Below are 17,350 nucleotides of genomic sequence, written 5' to 3'. Positions count from 1 at the left end.
AGCTCAATAAAACGTTAGCACCTATCTCAACCAAACATTAGCACCTAGCTCAACCAAACATTAGCACCTAGCTCAACCAAACATTAGCACCTAGCTCAACCAAACATTAGCACCTAGCTCAACCAAACATTAGCACCTAGCTCAACCAAACATTAGCACCTAGCTCAACCAAACATTAGCACCTAGCTCAATAAAACATTAGCACCTAGCTCAATAAAACGTTAGCACCTATCTCAACCAAACATTAGCACCTAGTTCAACCAAACATTAGCACCTAGCTCAATAAAACATTAGCAACTAGCTCAACCAAACATTAGCACCTAGCTCAACCAAACATTAGCACCTAGCTCAACCAAACATTAGCACCTAGCTCAACCAAACATTAGCACCTAGCTCAACCAAACATTAGCACCTAGCTCAACCAAACATTAGCACCTAGCTCAACCAAACATTAGCACCTAGCTCAACCAACATTAGCACCTAGCTCAACCAAACATTAGCACCTAGCTCAACCAAACATTAGCACCTAGCTCAACCAAACATTAGCACCTAGCTCAACCAAACATTAGCACCTAGCTCAACCAAACATTAGCACCTAGCTCAACCAAACATTAGCACCTAGCTCAACCAAACATTAGCACCTAGCTCAACCAAACATTAGCACCTAGCTCAACCAAACATTAGCACCTAGCTCAACCAAACATTAGCACCTAGCTCAACCAAACATTAGCACCTAGCTCAACCAAACATTAGCACCTAGCTCAACCAAACATTAGCACCTAGCTCAACCAAACATTAGCACCTAGCTCAACCAAACATTAGCACCTAGCTCAACCAAACATTAGCACCTAGCTCAACCAAACATTAGCACCTAGCTCAACCAAACATTAGCACCTAGCTCAACCAAACATTAGCACCTAGCTCAACCAAACATTAGCACCTAGCTCAACCAAACATTAGCACCTAGCTCAACCAAACATTAGCACCTAGCTCAACCAAACATTAGCACCTAGCTCAATAAAACGTTAGCACCTATCTCAACCAAACGTTAGCACCTAGCTCAACCAAACGTTAGCACCTAGCTCAACCAAACATTAGCACCTAGCTCAACCAAACATTAGCACCTAGCTCAACCAAACATTAGCACCTAGCTCAACCAAACATTAGCACCTAGCTCAACCAAACATTAGCACCTAGCTCAACCAAACATTAGCACCTAGCTCAACCAAACATTAGCACCTAGCTCAACCAAACATTAGCACCTAGCTCAACCAAACATTAGCACCTAGCTCAACCAAACATTAGCACCTAGCTCAACCAAACATTAGCACCTAGCTCAACCAAGCACCTAGCTCAACCAAACATTAGCACCTAGCTCAACCAAACATTAGCACCTAGCTCAACCAAACATTAGCACCTAGCTCAACCAAACATTAGCACCTAGCTCAACCAAACATTAGCACCTAGCTCAACCAAACATTAGCACCTAGCTCAACCAAACATTAGCACCTAGCTCAACCAAACATTAGCAACGAGCTCAACCAAACATTAGCACCTAGCTCAACCAAACATTAGCACCTAGCTCAACCAAACATTAGCACCTAGCTCAACCAAACATTAGCACCTAGCTCAACCAAGCACCTAGCTCAACCAAACATTAGCACCTAGCTCAACCAAACATTAGCACCTAGCTCAACCAAACATTAGCACCTAGCTCAACCAAACATTAGCACCTAGCTCAACCAAACATTAGCACCTAGCTCAACCAAACATTAGCACCTAGCTCAACCAAACATTAGCACCTAGCTCAATAAAACATTAGCAACTAGCTCAACCAAACATTAGCACCTAGATCAACCAAACATTAGCACCTAGCTCAATAAAACATAAGCAACTAGCTCAACGCAAACATAAACTTACATCCAGAATTATTACGAATTTTCTTAAAACTCCTATGATAAAGCAAGAATAGCAATTTAATGTTTATTTTATTTAATCAACAATCACAAGATATAATATATATATATACACATTTCACCAGAACAAAAGCAAGCTCGATTTTAAACATTCTGATCTTTAAATATTTCGTATTGCAACACGTAAAACACACGTACAAATACAAGTTTAAAATGGGAGGAGTTGACAGCAGTAGATTTTTTAAGCATCTCTATACATTTAAAATGCACCCAAAAAACAGTTTAAAAACCAGATAACCAAATGTCAGGTAATATGCAACCGGTGGATAACGGCCACGGTCTGCTGCAGGTCGCTCTAGGGGGGGATGAGTCCCAAACGGAACCCTATTCCCTATGTAGTGCACTACTTTAGACCAGAGACCCCTGGGCCCTATGTAGGGAATAGGGTGCCATTAGGGACGCAGTAGGTGGTTAGGATGACTGACGACCTTTAGGGTTGATTTCCTTTTCCTGTGTGATGTCATGTCCATACAGAGGTGTCAGGGGTTAGATGGTGACCATGGATTGGCTAGTTGATTGTTGTCTGTCTTGGGAGTTTAGACTGAAGCTTGATATTCCATTAACTGTAAAAATACACACACAGACAGAGACACAGACACACACACACAGAGACACAGGAAAAGGAAATGAGATTCAACCCAGAAACAGAGCAATATCTGTGTAGTCAGGGTCCGCCGGTAGAGTTGACTCTAACCCAGTGTGTCTTTCATCCTGGTCCTGGGAACCCCAAGAGGTGAACATTGTAGTTGTTACCGTAACACTACACACCTGGATCAAATAATCAAAGGCTTGATGAGTTGATTAGTTAAATCAGGTGTGTTAATGCTAGGGCAACAACTACAATGTCCCCAGTACCAGGATGAGGAAAGAGTACACTAACCATTACAGTAGCATGGTAAGCGTGTACATGGCGCCCTCCTGTGGTGGAGATTAGTTATTGCACCACTAGACAACTTTCTGGGAAGGCAGTCTACACTGGACACTACAGACTGGGAAGGTAGTCTACACTGGACACTACAGACTGGGAAGGTAGTCTACACTGGACACTACAGACTGGGAAGGTAGTCTACACTGGGCACTACAGACTGGGAAGGTAGTCTACATTGGACACTACAGACTGGGAAGGTAGTCTACACTGGACACTACAGACTGGGAAGGTAGTCTACACTGGACACTACAGACTGGGAAGGTAGTCTACACTGGACACTACAGACTGGGAAGGTAGTCTACACTGGACACTACAGACTGGTGGAAGGTAGTCTACACTGGACACTACAGAGTGGGAAGGTAGTCGACACTGGACACTACAGATTGGGATGGCAGTCTACACTGGACACTACAGACTGGGAAGGTAGTGGACACTACAGACTGGGAAGGTAGTCTACACTGGACACTACAGAGTGGTGGAAGGTAGTCTACACTGGACACTACAGACTGGTGGAAGGTAGTCTACACTGGACACTACAGAGTGGTGGAAGGTAGTCTACACTGGACACTACAGAGTGAGAAGGTAGTCTACACTGGAGTGAATGTTCTGAAATTGGTTTATTTATAATCACTATAATTAATACATTAATTCATTGATTAATGTATGTTTCTTACTGGGATGGTACGCTGGGCGAGCCGGAGCGGTGGAAGTGAATGTTCTGCCACTTTCCGTCTCTGCGATGCCAGACGCGGGTCTCCTCAGACTGCATGGTGCGAGGCATCCCCCCCGCGTCCATGTACTGACTCAGGCGGATGTAGGCGATGCACGCAGCGTTCTCCGCTAGATAGACCTTCTCATTAGTTCACCCTTTCCTTGTTTCACGTCAACATCATAGACACATTGTACATAAGTACCAGGGGGGTTGGCGTCCATCTTGGTTCAATTCAGGAAGTACACTGGAATTCCCTTTCCAATATTCACTTCAATGCTTCAGGAGAATTTGGAATGGGAAATTTGAATCTGGTCTACTTCCTGACTGGAATTGATATGTACACACAGTGTATATTTGAATCTGGTTTACTTCCTGACTGGAATTGATATGTACACACAGTGTATATTTGAATCTGGTTTACTTCCTGACTGGAATTGATATGTACACACAGTGTATATTTGAATCTGGTCTACTTCCTGACTGGAATTGATATGTACACACAGTGTATATTTGAATCTGGTCTACTTCCTGACTGGAATTGATATGTACACACAGTGTATATTTGAATCTGGTCTACTTCCTGACTGGAATTGATATGTACACACAGTGTATATTTGAATCTGGTTTACTTTCTGACTGGAATTGATATGTACACACAGTGTATATTTGAATCTGGTCTACTTTCTGACTGGAATTGATATTTGAATACCAACCAGAAACTAGATTAGATAAAACATAACAGCCCAGAAAAATCAACATAATGTTCAGTTGGTAAAGCATGGTGCTTGCAATACCAGGATAGTGGGTTCAAATCCCAGGGCCACCCATATGGAAAATGTATGCACACATTATTGTATGTTGCTTTTGATTAAAGCTAAATAGCATATATTATCATATTATTGTCATAATAATTAGAAATGGCGGGTTTCCTACCTATCAGATGGACGTGAGGGTTGAGGAGGATGGTGTGCACCGGCCTGTTACCTTTAGACAGGGCTGGGAGGAGAGGAGGGAGAGACATTAGTTAGCTAGTGGGAGTTGTAGTTCTCAGTAACAGACACACCTGTTATCTTTAGACAGGGCTGGGAGGAGAGGAGGGAGAGACATTAGTTAGCTAGTGGGAGTTGTAGTTCTCAGTAACAGACACACCTGTTACCTTTAGACAGGGCTGGGAGGAGAGGAGGGAGAGACATTAGTTAGCTAGTGGGAGTTGTAGTTTTCAGTAACAGACACACCTGTTACCTTTAGACAGGGCTGGGAGGAGAGGAGGGAGAGACATTAGTTAGCTAGTGGGAGTTGTAGTTCTCAGTAACAGACACACCTGTTACCTTTAGACAGGGCTGGAAGGAGAGGGAGAGACATTAGTTAGCTAGTGGGAGTTGTAGTTCTCAGTAACAGACACACCTGTTACCTTTAGACAGGGCTGGAAGGAGAGGAGGGAGAGACATTAGTTAGCTAGTGGGAGTTGTAGTTCTCAGTAACAGACACACTTGTTACCTTTAGACAGGGCTGGAAGGAGAGGAGGGAGAGGGAGACGTGCCTTAGTTAGCTAGTGGGAGTTGTAGTTCTCAGTAACAGACACAAACAGACAGAACTATTCATCAATAGCTAATCAATAACTACTAATCAATACCTTTTTCATAAATTATACTAATTAATGCATCTACTAATCCATAGCTGATCAATACCTATACTAATCAATAACTATACTAATCAATACCTATACTAATCAATACCTCTACTAATCAAAACCTATACGAATCAATAACTCTAATCAATAGCTAATCAATACATATACTAATCAATACCTCTACTAATCAATAACTACTAATCAATAGCTAATCAATACCTTTACAAATCAATACTTATACTAATCAATAACTCTACTAATTAATAGCTAATCAATACCTCTACTAACCCATACCAATACTAATCAAAACCTCTACGAACGAATAGTTGATCAATACCTCTACTAATCAATACCTCACCTAATCAATAACTGTGTCTTCTAAATGATTTGACTGATGAATGTGTTACCGTTGTCGAAGTAGAAGCGATGGAAGTCATGTCCCTCTACCAGGTTCCCCAGAGCTTCTGGTTCAAACGACGTCAGACCAGGATCACAGATCTTCCTGTTGGAAACACAGACTGAGTCCCATATGGCACCCTATTCCCTACATAGTGAACTTGTAACGGTTCTCCTCTTCCTCTTCATCCGAAGAGGAGGAGCATGGATTGAACCAAGACGCAGCGTGATACTTAGACATTATATTTATTTAGACACGACAAAACAACGAAGACAAAAAACGAACTATACTTGAATTAACTGAACAGGGAAATGACTACATAAAAACCGAACGAACAAAATGAACAAACAAACCAAAACAGTCCCGTATGGTGCAACATAGACAGACACAGACACAGGAGACAACCACCCACAAACAAACAATGTGACACCACCTACCTTAATATGATTCTCAATCAGAGGAGATGAAAACCACCTGCCTCTAATTGAGAACCATATCAGGTACCCATTAAACCAACATAGAAACAGAAAACATAGACTGCCCACCCAAACTCACGTCCTGACCAACTAACACATACAAAAACTAACAGAGAACAGGTCAGGAACGTGACAGAACTACTTTAAACCAGAGCCCTATTCCCTATATAGTGAACTACTAGTAACCATAGTAACACAATAATAGAGGTGTGGGTAAATTGTTACTGTATGACAGGGGTGTCAAACTCATTCCACGGAGGGCCTAGTGTCTGCAGGTTTTTGGTTTTTCCTTTCAATAAAGCCCTAGACAACCAGGTGTGGGGAGTTCCTAACTAATTAGTGATGTTAATTCATCAATCAAGTACAAGGGAGGAGCGAAAACCCGCAGACACTCGGCCCCCCGTGGAATGAGTTTGACACCTGTGCTGTATGATCATCAAGGTGATTTGTAGTAGCTCAGTCAGCTGCATTGTGGTGGCACAACAATCCCAAAGAACTAGAGTAACACACACACACACACACACACACACACGTCCTAGCCCTAAACACACACACACACCTCACACACACACACACACACACACACACACACACACACACACACACACACACACACACACACACACACACACACACACACACACACACACACACACACACGTCCTAGCCCTAAACACACACACACACACACACACACACGTCCTAGCCCTAAACACACACAGACAGAGCAGGACTCACGCGTAGGCCTCGAAGTCTCCGTTGTTGATGGATTCGATCAGCTGCTCTGTGACTTTGATAATTTCCTGCTTCCGAGCTGGAAACAAACAAACACAACATCACCACAACATCACCACAACCTCAGGTCAACATTAGTCCAACATAACCCAATCGTACATACATTAAATCATAGCTGCTGGTTCTGTTCCAACACAGTGGACTACTTTAGACCAGAACCCAATGGGCCCTGGAACCCTATTCAGTGGGCTACTTTAGACCAGAACCCAATGGAACCTATTCCCTATTCAGTGGACTACTTTAGACCAGAACCCAATGGAACCTATTCCCTATTCAGTGGGCTACTTTAGACCAGAACCCAATGGAACCTATTCCCTATTCAGTGGACTACTTTAGACCAGAACCCAATGGAACCTATTCCCTATTCAGTGGACTACTTTAGACCAGAACCCAATGGAACCTATTCCCTATTCAGTGGACTACTTTAGACCAGAACCCAATGGAACCTATTCCCTATTCAGTGGGCTACTTTAGACCAGAACCCAATGGAACCTATTCCCTATTCAGTGGACTACTTTAGACCAGAACCCAGTGGAACCTATTCCCTATACAGTGGGCTACTTTAGACCAGAACCCAGTGGGCCTTGGCACCCTATACAGTGGGCTACTTTAGACCAGAACCCAGTGGGCGCTGGAACCCTATTAGTGATAGTACCCTACTACTAGTAGGGAATAGGGTGCCATTTGGGAGAAAAGGTATTAGTATGGGAATTTGACCTGGGGTTGGGGTCAATTCCATTCAAGTTCATTCAGGACCTAAAATTCCAATTATATTCAATTAGGAAAATATGGAAGTGGAATTTGGTTTAACTTTCTGAATTGACTGGAATTTTAAATGTAATTGACCCCAAACCCTGGTTTGAACTGAGTTACCTTTACTGGTGCTAGTGCAGGCTGGGATGGGGGTTATTGACAACAAAACCACTTGTTTACTGGTGTTAGTGCAGGCTGGGATGGGGGTTAGTGAAAACAAAACCACTTGTTTACTGGTGTTAGTGCAGGCTGGGATTGGGGGTTAGTGAAAACAAAACCACTTGTTTACTGGTGTTAGTGCAGGCTGGGATTGGGGGTTAGTGAAAACAAAACCACTTGTTTACTGGTGTTAGTGCAGACTGGGATGGGGGTTAGTGACAACAAAACCACTTGTTTACTGGTGCTAGTGCAGGCTGGGATTGGGGGTTAGTGGAAACAAAACCACTTGTTTACTGGTGCTAGTGCAAGCTGGGATGGGGGTTAGTGGAAACAAAACCACTTGTTTACTGGTGCAAGTGCAGGCTGGGATGGGGGGGTTAGTGAAAACAAAACCACTTGTTTACTGGTGCTAGTGCAAGCTGGGATGGGGGTTAGTGAAAACAAAACCACTTGTTTACTGGTGCTAGTGCAGGCTGGGATTGGGGGTTAGTGGAAACAAAACCACTTGTTTACTGGTGCTAGTGCAAGCTGGGATGGGGGTTAGTGGAAACAAAACCACTTGTTTACTGGTGCAAGTGCAGGCTGGGATGGGGGGGTTAGTGAAAACAAAACCACTTGTTTACTGGTGCTAGTGCAAGCTGGGATGGGGGTTAGTGAAAACAAAACCACTTGTTTACTGGTGCTAGTGCAGGCTGGGATGGGGGTTAGTGGAAACAAAACCATTTGTTTACTGGTGCTAGTGCAGGCTGGGATGGGGGTTAGTGAAAACAAAACCACTTGTTTACTGGTGTTAGTGCAGGCTGGGATGGGGGTTAGTGAAAACAAAACCACTTGTTTACTGGTGTTAGTGCAGGCTGGGATGGGGGTTAGTGAAAACAAAACCACTTGTTTACTGGTGCTAGTGCAGGCTGGGATGGGGGTTAGTGAAAACAAAACCACTTGTTTACTGGTGCTAGTGCAGGCTGGGATGGGGGTTAGTGAAAACAAAACCACTTGTTTACTGGTGCTAGTGCAGGCTGGGATGGGGGGGTTAGTGAAAACAAAACCACTTGTTTACTGGTGTTAGTGCATTCTGGGATGGGGGGGTTAGTGAAAACAAAACCACTTGTTTACTGGTGTTAGTGCAGGCTGGGATGGGGGTTAGTGGAAACAAAACCACTTGTTTACTGGTGTTAGTGCAGGCTGGGATGGGGGTTAGTGAAAACAAAACCACTTGTTTACTGGTGTTAGTGCAGGCTGGGATGGGGGTTAGTGGAAACAAAACCACTTGTTTACTGGTGCTAGTGCAGGCTGGGATGGGGGTTAGTGGAAACAAAACCATTTGTTTACTGGTGTTAGTGCAGGCTGGGATGGGGGTTAGTGGAAACAAAACCATTTGTTTACTGGTGTTAGTGCAGGCTGGGATGGGGGTTAGTGGAAACAAAACCATTTGTTTACTGGTGCTAGTGCAGGCTGGGATGGGGGTTAGTGGAAACAAAACCACTTGTTTACTGGTGTTAGTGCAGGCTGGGATGGGGGTTAGTGGAAACAAAACCATTTGTTTACTGGTGCTAGTGCAGGCTGGGATGGGGGTTAGTGGAAACAAAACCACTTGTTTACTGGTGCTAGTGCAGGCTGGGATGGGGGTTAGTGGAAACAAAACCACTTGTTTACTGGTGCTAGTGCAGGCTGGGATGGGGGTTAGTGGAAACAAAACCACTTGTTTACTGGTGTTAGTGCAGGCTGGGATGGGGGTTAGTGACAACAAAACCATTTGTTTACTGGTGCTAGTGCAGGCTGGGATGGGGGTTAGTGGAAACAAAACCATTTGTTTACTGGTGCTAGTGCAGGCTGGGATGGGGGTTAGTGGAAACAAAACCATTTGTTTACTGGTGCTAGTGCAGGCTGGGATGGGGGTTAGTGGAAACAAAACCACTTGTTTACTGGTGCTAGTGCAGGCTGGGATGGGGGTTAGTGGAAACAAAACCACTTGTTTACTGGTGCTAGTGCAGGCTGGGATGGGGGTTAGTGGAAACAAAACCACTTGTTTACTGGTGTTAGTGCAGGCTGGGATGGGGGTTAGTGACAACAAAACCACTTGTTTACTGGTGCTAGTGCAGGCTGGGATTGGGGGTTAGTGGAAACAAAACCACTTGTTTACTGGTGCTAGTGCAAGCTGGGATGGGGGTTAGTGGAAACAAAACCACTTGTTTACTGGTGCTAGTGCAAGCTGGGATGGGGGTTAGTGGAAACAAAACCACTTGTTTACTGGTGCTAGTGCAGGCTGGGATGGGGGTTAGTGGAAACTAAACCACTTGTTTACTGGTGTTAGTGCAGGCTGGGATTGGGGGTTAGTGAAAACAAAACCACTTGTTTACTGGTGTTAGTGCAGGCTGGGATGGGGGGGTTAGTGAAAACAAAACCACTTGTTTACTGGTGTTAGTGCATTCTGGGATGGGGGGGTTATTGACAACAAAACCACTTGTTTACTGGTGTTAGTGCAGGCTGGGATGGGGGTTATTGACAACAAAACCACTTGTTTACTGGTGTTAGTGCAGGCTGGGATGGGGGTTAGTGGAAACAAAACCACTTGTTTACTGGTGCTAGTGCAGGCTGGGATGGGGGTTAGTGGAAACAAAACCACTTGTTTACTGGTGTTAGTGCAGGCTGGGATGGGGGTTAGTGAAAACAAAACCACTTGTTTACTGGTGCTAGTGCAGGCTGGGATGGGGGTTAGTGAAAACAAAACCACTTGTTTACTGGTGCTAGTGCAGGCTGGGATGGGGGTTAGTGGAAACAAAACCATTTGTCATCTGCTTAACAAACATGTCTATGGTCGTGTTCCAGGCTGACTACATTGCAGACGTTGCATTGCATCAACCAATGGTTGCGGGCCACGTCATCAACACTGCAGTTGGGTATCAGATTACTAGATCATGTGATGTGGTTAGCTGATATGTTAATAGATCAGATTACTAGATCATGTGATGTGGTTAGCTGATATGTTAATAGATCAGATTACTATATCATGTGATGTGGCTGATATGTTAAATATCTACCCAGGTGTGGTGAGATCTGGCAGGTGTCTGTAATGTATTCAGCCTGGAAATGTGGCCTTTGACTCAATCACTTAGCCAGAAATATTGTGTGTGTTTATGGTTTATCTTCTCAAGGGACAAGGAGAAAGAGGGACAGAGACAGGGGTACAAGCAGACAGGGGGACAGGAGACAGGGGGACAGAGACAGGGGGACAGAGACAGGGGGACAGAGACAGGGGGACAGAGACAGGGGGACAGGAGACAGGGGGACAGGAGACAGGGGGACAGAGACAGGGGGACAGAGACAGGGGGACAGAGACAGGGGGACAGGAGACAGGGGGACAGGAGACAGGGGGACAGAGACAGGGGGACAGAGACAGGGGGACAGAGACAGGGGGACAGGAGACAGGGGGACAGAGACAGGGGGACAGAGACAGGGGGACAGGAGACAGAGGGACAGGAGACAGGTTTCTCCAGAGTGGCTGAAGAGAGGGACGGGAGGTAGAGGCATGGTTTCTCCCCCCAAGGAGGTAGGGGTGGGGATATAGCCATGATCTCCACCTCAACAAGAGGAGACTTACTCTGGCCTGATGAGGAGGGAGTAGAAGGGACACCCAGTAGACAGTGGACAGGGGACAGAATTCTCCAGAGTGGTTGAGGAGAGACACAGGGGACAGATTTCTCCAGCGTGGTTGAGGGGAGACCCAGGAGACAGTGGACAGATTTCTCCAGAGTGGTTGAGGAGAAATAGGGGACAGGTTTCTCCAGAGTGGTTGAGGAGAGGCAGTGGACAGGGGACAGGTTTCTCCAGAGTGGTTGAGGAGAGGCAGTGGACAGGACACAGGTTTCTCCAGAGTGGTTGAGGAGAGACACAGGAGATAGTGGACAACGTTTCTCCAGAGTGATTGAGGAGAGGCAGTGGACAGGTTTCTCCAGAGTGGTTGAGGAGAGACCCAGGAGATAATGGACATGTTTCTCCAGAGTGGTTGAGGAGAGACCTAGGAGACAGTGGACAGGTTTCTCCAGAGTGGTTGAGGGGAGACCCAGGAGAGAGTGGACAGGACACAGATTTCTCCAGAGTGGTTGAGGGGAGACGCAGGAGAGAGTGGACAGGACACAGATTTCTCCAGAGTGATTGAGGAGAGACCCAGGAGACAGTGGACAGGTTTCTCCAGAGTGGTTGAGGAGAGACCCAGGCGACAGTGGACAGGTTTCTCCAGAGTGGTTGAGGAAAGACCCAGGAGACAGTGGACAGGCTTCTCCAGAGTGGTTGAGGGGAGACCCAGGAGACAGTGGACAGGCTTCTCCAGATTGGTTTAGGGGAGACCCAGGAGACAGTGGACAGGTTTCTCCAGAGTTTAAGGAGGGACTGAGGAGACAGTGGACAGGTTTCTCCAGAGTTGTTGAGGAGAACCAGGAGACAGTGGACCCGGAGACAGGCTTCCCCAGAGTGGTTGAGGAGAGACCCAAGAGACAGGGGACCGGTTTCTCCAGAGTGGTTGAGGGGAGACCCAGGAGACACTGGACAGGGGATAGGTTTCTCCAGATTGGTTTAGGGGAGACACAGGAGACAGTGGACAGGGGGACAGGTTTCTCCAGAGTCGTTGAGGAGAGATCCAGGAGGAAACTGACTGGGGGACAGAGGGGGACATAGCCAGGGGACTTACTCTGTCCTGAAGAGGAGGGAGTCTGCCTGGGCTCAGAGGACTGGGTGGAACGACCCATAGAGATCCACACACTACCCACCAAGTTCCCCAAACAGAGGACTGGCAGAGAGGGCAGGTGTGTGTGTGGGGGGGGGGGGTCAACATGAATTTCAAATGTAGAAAACAATTCCATTCACAGAAAGAAAATATAACGTGTTTAATAATAAATAATAAAGAGAAGATAACAGATAAGTGTGTTTAATAATAAATACATCAATACATCACGTATATGGAGTCTCAATCATCGGGATGAAGAAGAGGAGGAGGAGGAAGAGGAGAAAGTAGCTGAAGGCAGAGTGAAAGGAGAGGTGGAAAGACAGATGGAAGGAGAGAGAGACAGAAAGACAAAGAGAGAGAGATGACGACAGACAGATAAAGAGAGAGAGAGACAGATGGAAGGAGAGAGAGACAGAAAGACAAAGAGAGAGAGAGAGGGCGACAGACAGACAAAGAGAGAGAGAGACAGAAAGACGAAGAGAGAGAGAGACAGGCGACAGACAGACAAAGATAGAGACAGAAAGACGAAGAGAGAGAGAGGGCGACAGACAGACAAAGATAGAGACAGAAAGACGAAGAGAGAGAGAGGGCGACAGACAAGTGTCTCTACCTTTGACATCCTCGTCCTCGATGGTGGTGTTGGTGCTCTCTATAGACTCCTGGGGGAAAGAACATATATCTTGATATATAGCCTGGTGTACACTGAGGATCAGATTTGGGCTACCTGTGTAAACGCTGCCTAATACTTAAATCAGATCGTGTTTTGTCAACTATCTACCTTTTTAAAGGGGCAATCTGCAATTTCTACATATTTTTTTTTTTAACCTTTAAATGAACGATATACACTGAGTGTACAAAACATTAGGAACACCTTCCTGATATTGAGTTGCACCCCCTTTTGTCCTCAGAACATCCTCAATTCGTCGGGGAATGGACTCTACAAGGTGTCGAAAGCATTCCACAGGGATGCTGGCCCATGTTGACTCAAATGCACAGTTGTGTCAAGTTGGCTGGATATCCTTTGGGGGGTGGACCATTCTTGATACACACGGGAAACTGTTGAGCGTGGAAAAACCCAGCAGCGTTGCAGTTCTTGACACACAAACCGGTGCGCCTGGCACCTACTACCATACCCCATTTGTCTTGCCCATTCATCCTCAATGGCACACACACAATCCATGTCTCAATTGTCTCAAGGCTTAAAAATCCTTCTTTAACCTGTCTCCTCCCCTTCCTCTACACTGATTGAAGTGGATTTAAAAAGTGACAACCTCAATGGATCATAGCTTTCACCTGGATTCACCAGGTCAGTCTATGTCATGGAAAGAGCAGGTGTTCTTAATGTTTTGTACACTCAGTGTGTAATGGTAGTTTATTAGGACCATTATCTGTTTCTACAGCAGCAGCTACTCTTCCTGGGGTTTATTAGGATCATTATCTGTTTCTATAGCAGCAGCTACTCTCCCTGGGGTTTATTAGGACCATTATCTGTTTCTAAAGCAGCAGCTACTCTTCCTGGGGTTTATTGGGACCATTATCTGTTTCTAAAGCAGCAGCTACTCTTCCTGGGGTTTATTAGGATCATTATCTGTTTCTAAAGCAGCAGCTACTCTTCCTGGGGTTTATTAGGACCATTATCTGTTTCTACAGCAGCAGCTACTCTCCCTGGGGTTTATTAGGACCATTATCTGTTTCTACAGCAGCAGCTACTCTCCCTGGGGTTTATTAGGACCATTATCTGTTTCTAAAGAAGCAGCTACTCTTCCTGGGGTTTATTAGGACCATTATCTGTTTCTACAGCAGCAGCTACTCTCCCTGGTGTTTATTAGGATCATTATCTGTTTCTAAAGCAGCAGCTACTCTTCCTGGGGTTTATTAGGACCATTATCTGTTTCTACAGCAGCAGCTTCTCTTCCTGGGGTTTATTAGGATCATTATCTGTTGCTATAGCAGCAGCTACTCTTCCTGGGGTTTATTAGGACCATTATCTGTTTCTATAGCAGCAGCTACTCTTCCTGGGGTTTATTAGGACCATTATCTGTTTCTAAAGCAGCAGCTACTCTTCCTGGGGTTTATTAGGACCATTATCTGTTTCTATAGCAGCAGCTACTCTTCCTGGGGTTTATTAGGATCATTATCTGTTTCTAAAGCAGCAGCTACTCTTCCTGGGGTTTATTAGGATCATTATCTGTTTCTATAGCAGCAGCTACTCTTCCTGGGGTTTATTAGGACCATTATCTGTTTCTAAAGCAGCAGCTACTCTTCCTGGGGTTTATTAGGATCATTATCTGTTTCTAAAGCAGCAGCTACTCTTCCTGGGGTTTATTAGGATCATTATCTGTTTCTATAGCAGCAGCTACTCTTCCTGGGGTTTATTAGGACCATTATCTGTTTCTACAGCAGCAGCTACTCTCCCTGGTGTTTATTAGGATCATTATCTGTTTCTAAAGCAGCAGCTACTCTTCCTGGGGTTTATTAGGACCATTATCTGTTTCTACAGCAGAAGCTACTCTCCCTGGGGTTTATTAGGATCATTATCTGTTTCTAAAGCAGCAGCTACTCTTCCTGGGGTTTATTAGGACCATTATCTGTTTCTATAGCAGCAGCTACTCTTCCTGGGGTTTATTAGGACCATTATCTGTTTCTAAAGCAGCAGCTACTCTTCCTGGGGTTTATTAGGACCATTATCTGTTTCTATAGCAACAGCTACTCTTCCTGGGGTTTATTGGGATCATTATCTGTTTCTAAAGCAGCAGCTACTCTTCCTGGGGTTTATTACGATCATTATCTATTTCTATAGCAGCAGCTACTCTTCCTGGGGTTTAATAGGACCATTATCTGTTTCTAAAGCAGCAGCTACTCTTCCTGGGGTTTATTAGGATCATTATCTGTTTCTAAAGCAGCAGCTACTCTTCCTGGGGTTTATTAGGATCATTATCTGTTTGTATAGCAGCAGCTACTCTTCCTGGGGTTTATTAGGATCCCCATTATCCGTTTCTAAAGCAGCAGCTACTCTCCTGGTGTTTATTAGGACCATTATCTGTTTCTAAAGCAGCAGCTACTCTTCCTGGGGTTTATTAGGATCATTATCTGTTTCTATAGCAGCAGCTACTCTTCCTGGGGTTTATTAGGATCAGTATCTGTTTCTAAAGAAGCAGCTACTCTTCCTGGGGTTTATTAGGATCATTATCTGTTTCTAAAGCAGCAGCTACTCTTCCTGGGGTTTATTAGGATCATTATCTGTTTCTATAGCAGCAGCTACTCTTCCTGGGGTTTAATAGGACCATTATCTGTTTCTAAAGCAGCAGCTACTCTTCCTGGGGTTTATTAGGATCATTATCTGTTTCTAAAGCAGCAGCTACTCTTCCTGGGGTTTATTAGGATCATTATCTGTTTCTATAGCAGCAGCTACTCTTCCTGGGGTTTATTAGGACCATTATCTGTTTCTACAGCAGCAGCTACTCTCCCTGGTGTTTATTAGGATCATTATCTGTTTCTAAAGCAGCAGCTACTCTTCCTGGGGTTTATTAGGACCATTATCTGTTTCTACAGCAGAAGCTACTCTCCCTGGGGTTTATTAGGATCATTATCTGTTTCTATAGCAGCAGCTACTCTTCCTGGGGTTTATTAGGATCATTATCTGTTTCTATAGCAGCAGCTACTCTTCCTGGGGTTTATTAGGACCATTATCTGTTTCTAAAGCAGCAGCTACTCTTCCTGGGGTTTATTAGGACCATTATCTGTTTCTATAGCAGCAGCTACTCTTCCTGGGGTTTATTAGGATCATTATCTGTTTCTAAAGCAGCAGCTACTCTTCCTGGGGTTTATTAGGATCATTATCTGTTTCTATAGCAGCAGCTACTCTTCCTGGGGTTTAATAGGACCATTATCTGTTTCTAAAGCAGCAGCTACTCTTCCTGGGGTTTATTAGGATCATTATCTGTTTCTAAAGCAGCAGCTACTCTTCCTGGGGTTTATTAGGATCATTATCTGTTTGTATAGCAGCAGCTACTCTTCCTGGGGTTTATTAGGATCCCCATTATCCGTTTCTAAAGCAGCAGCTACTCTCCTGGTGTTTATTAGGACCATTATCTGTTTCTAAAGCAGCAGCTACTCTTCCTGGGGTTTATTAGGATCATTATCTGTTTCTATAGCAGCAGCTACTCTTCCTGGGGTTTATTAGGATCATTATCTGTTTCTAAAGCAGCAGCTACTCTTCCTGGGGTTTATTAGGACCATTATCTGTTTCCACACAGAACATGAATTAATACAGAACATCAATAGACCAGAACAGCTCAAGGACAGAAATACATACATTTAATATAAAGTATATACATGTATACACAAAAAGAAATCCACACACACACACACACACACACACACACACACACTCTGTCAGTGCTATACCTTGTTCCCATCTATTGGGTTGTGGATCACTGTGGTCTGGGGTTCCTAGGGAGATAGAGAGATGAAACAATACAAACAGAGAATAGAAAGGACAACAGTGGGGGAGAAGGAGGTGGAGGAGGAGGAGGTGGAGGAAGAGGAGGTGGAGGAAGAGGAGGTGGAGGAGGAGGAGGAGGAAGAGGAGGTGGAGGAGGTGGAGGAGGAGGTGGAGGAGGAGGAGGTGGAGGAGGAGGTGGAGGTAAGGGAGGTAGAGGAGGTGGAGGAGGTAAGGGAGGTAGAGGAGGTGGAGGTAAGGGAGGTAGAGGAGGTGGAGGTAAGGGAGGTAGAGGAGGTGGAGGTAAGGGAGGTAGAGGAGGTGGAGGAGGAGGAGGAGGTGGAGGTAGAGAAGGTGGAGGAG

At 45.0% G+C, this 17,350-nt stretch overlaps 1 protein-coding gene across 1 annotated transcript; it reads right to left on the bottom strand.

Moving 5' to 3' along the window:
* Positions 1-3,574: 3,574 nt before the first annotated feature.
* LOC120042755 (calcium/calmodulin-dependent protein kinase type II delta 1 chain-like) lies at positions 3,575-16,998 on the bottom strand (the record flags this gene model as incomplete). The annotated part of the gene is made up of 6 exons (XM_038987555.1): positions 3,575-3,744; positions 4,550-4,612; positions 5,654-5,748; positions 6,858-6,933; positions 13,157-13,205; positions 16,954-16,998. Coding segments are annotated over 6 exons (498 nt in total), but the record flags the coding sequence as incomplete, so codon positions are not given.
* Between the last annotated feature and the right edge of the window lie 352 nt (positions 16,999-17,350).

The sequence above is a fragment of the Salvelinus namaycush genome, unplaced genomic scaffold (genome assembly GCF_016432855.1).
Source record: "Salvelinus namaycush isolate Seneca unplaced genomic scaffold, SaNama_1.0 Scaffold77, whole genome shotgun sequence".
Classification (NCBI taxonomy): domain Eukaryota; kingdom Metazoa; phylum Chordata; class Actinopteri; order Salmoniformes; family Salmonidae; genus Salvelinus; species Salvelinus namaycush.
Note: the sequence above shows the minus strand (reverse complement) of the source record. Positions and strands in the feature narration are given on the sequence as shown.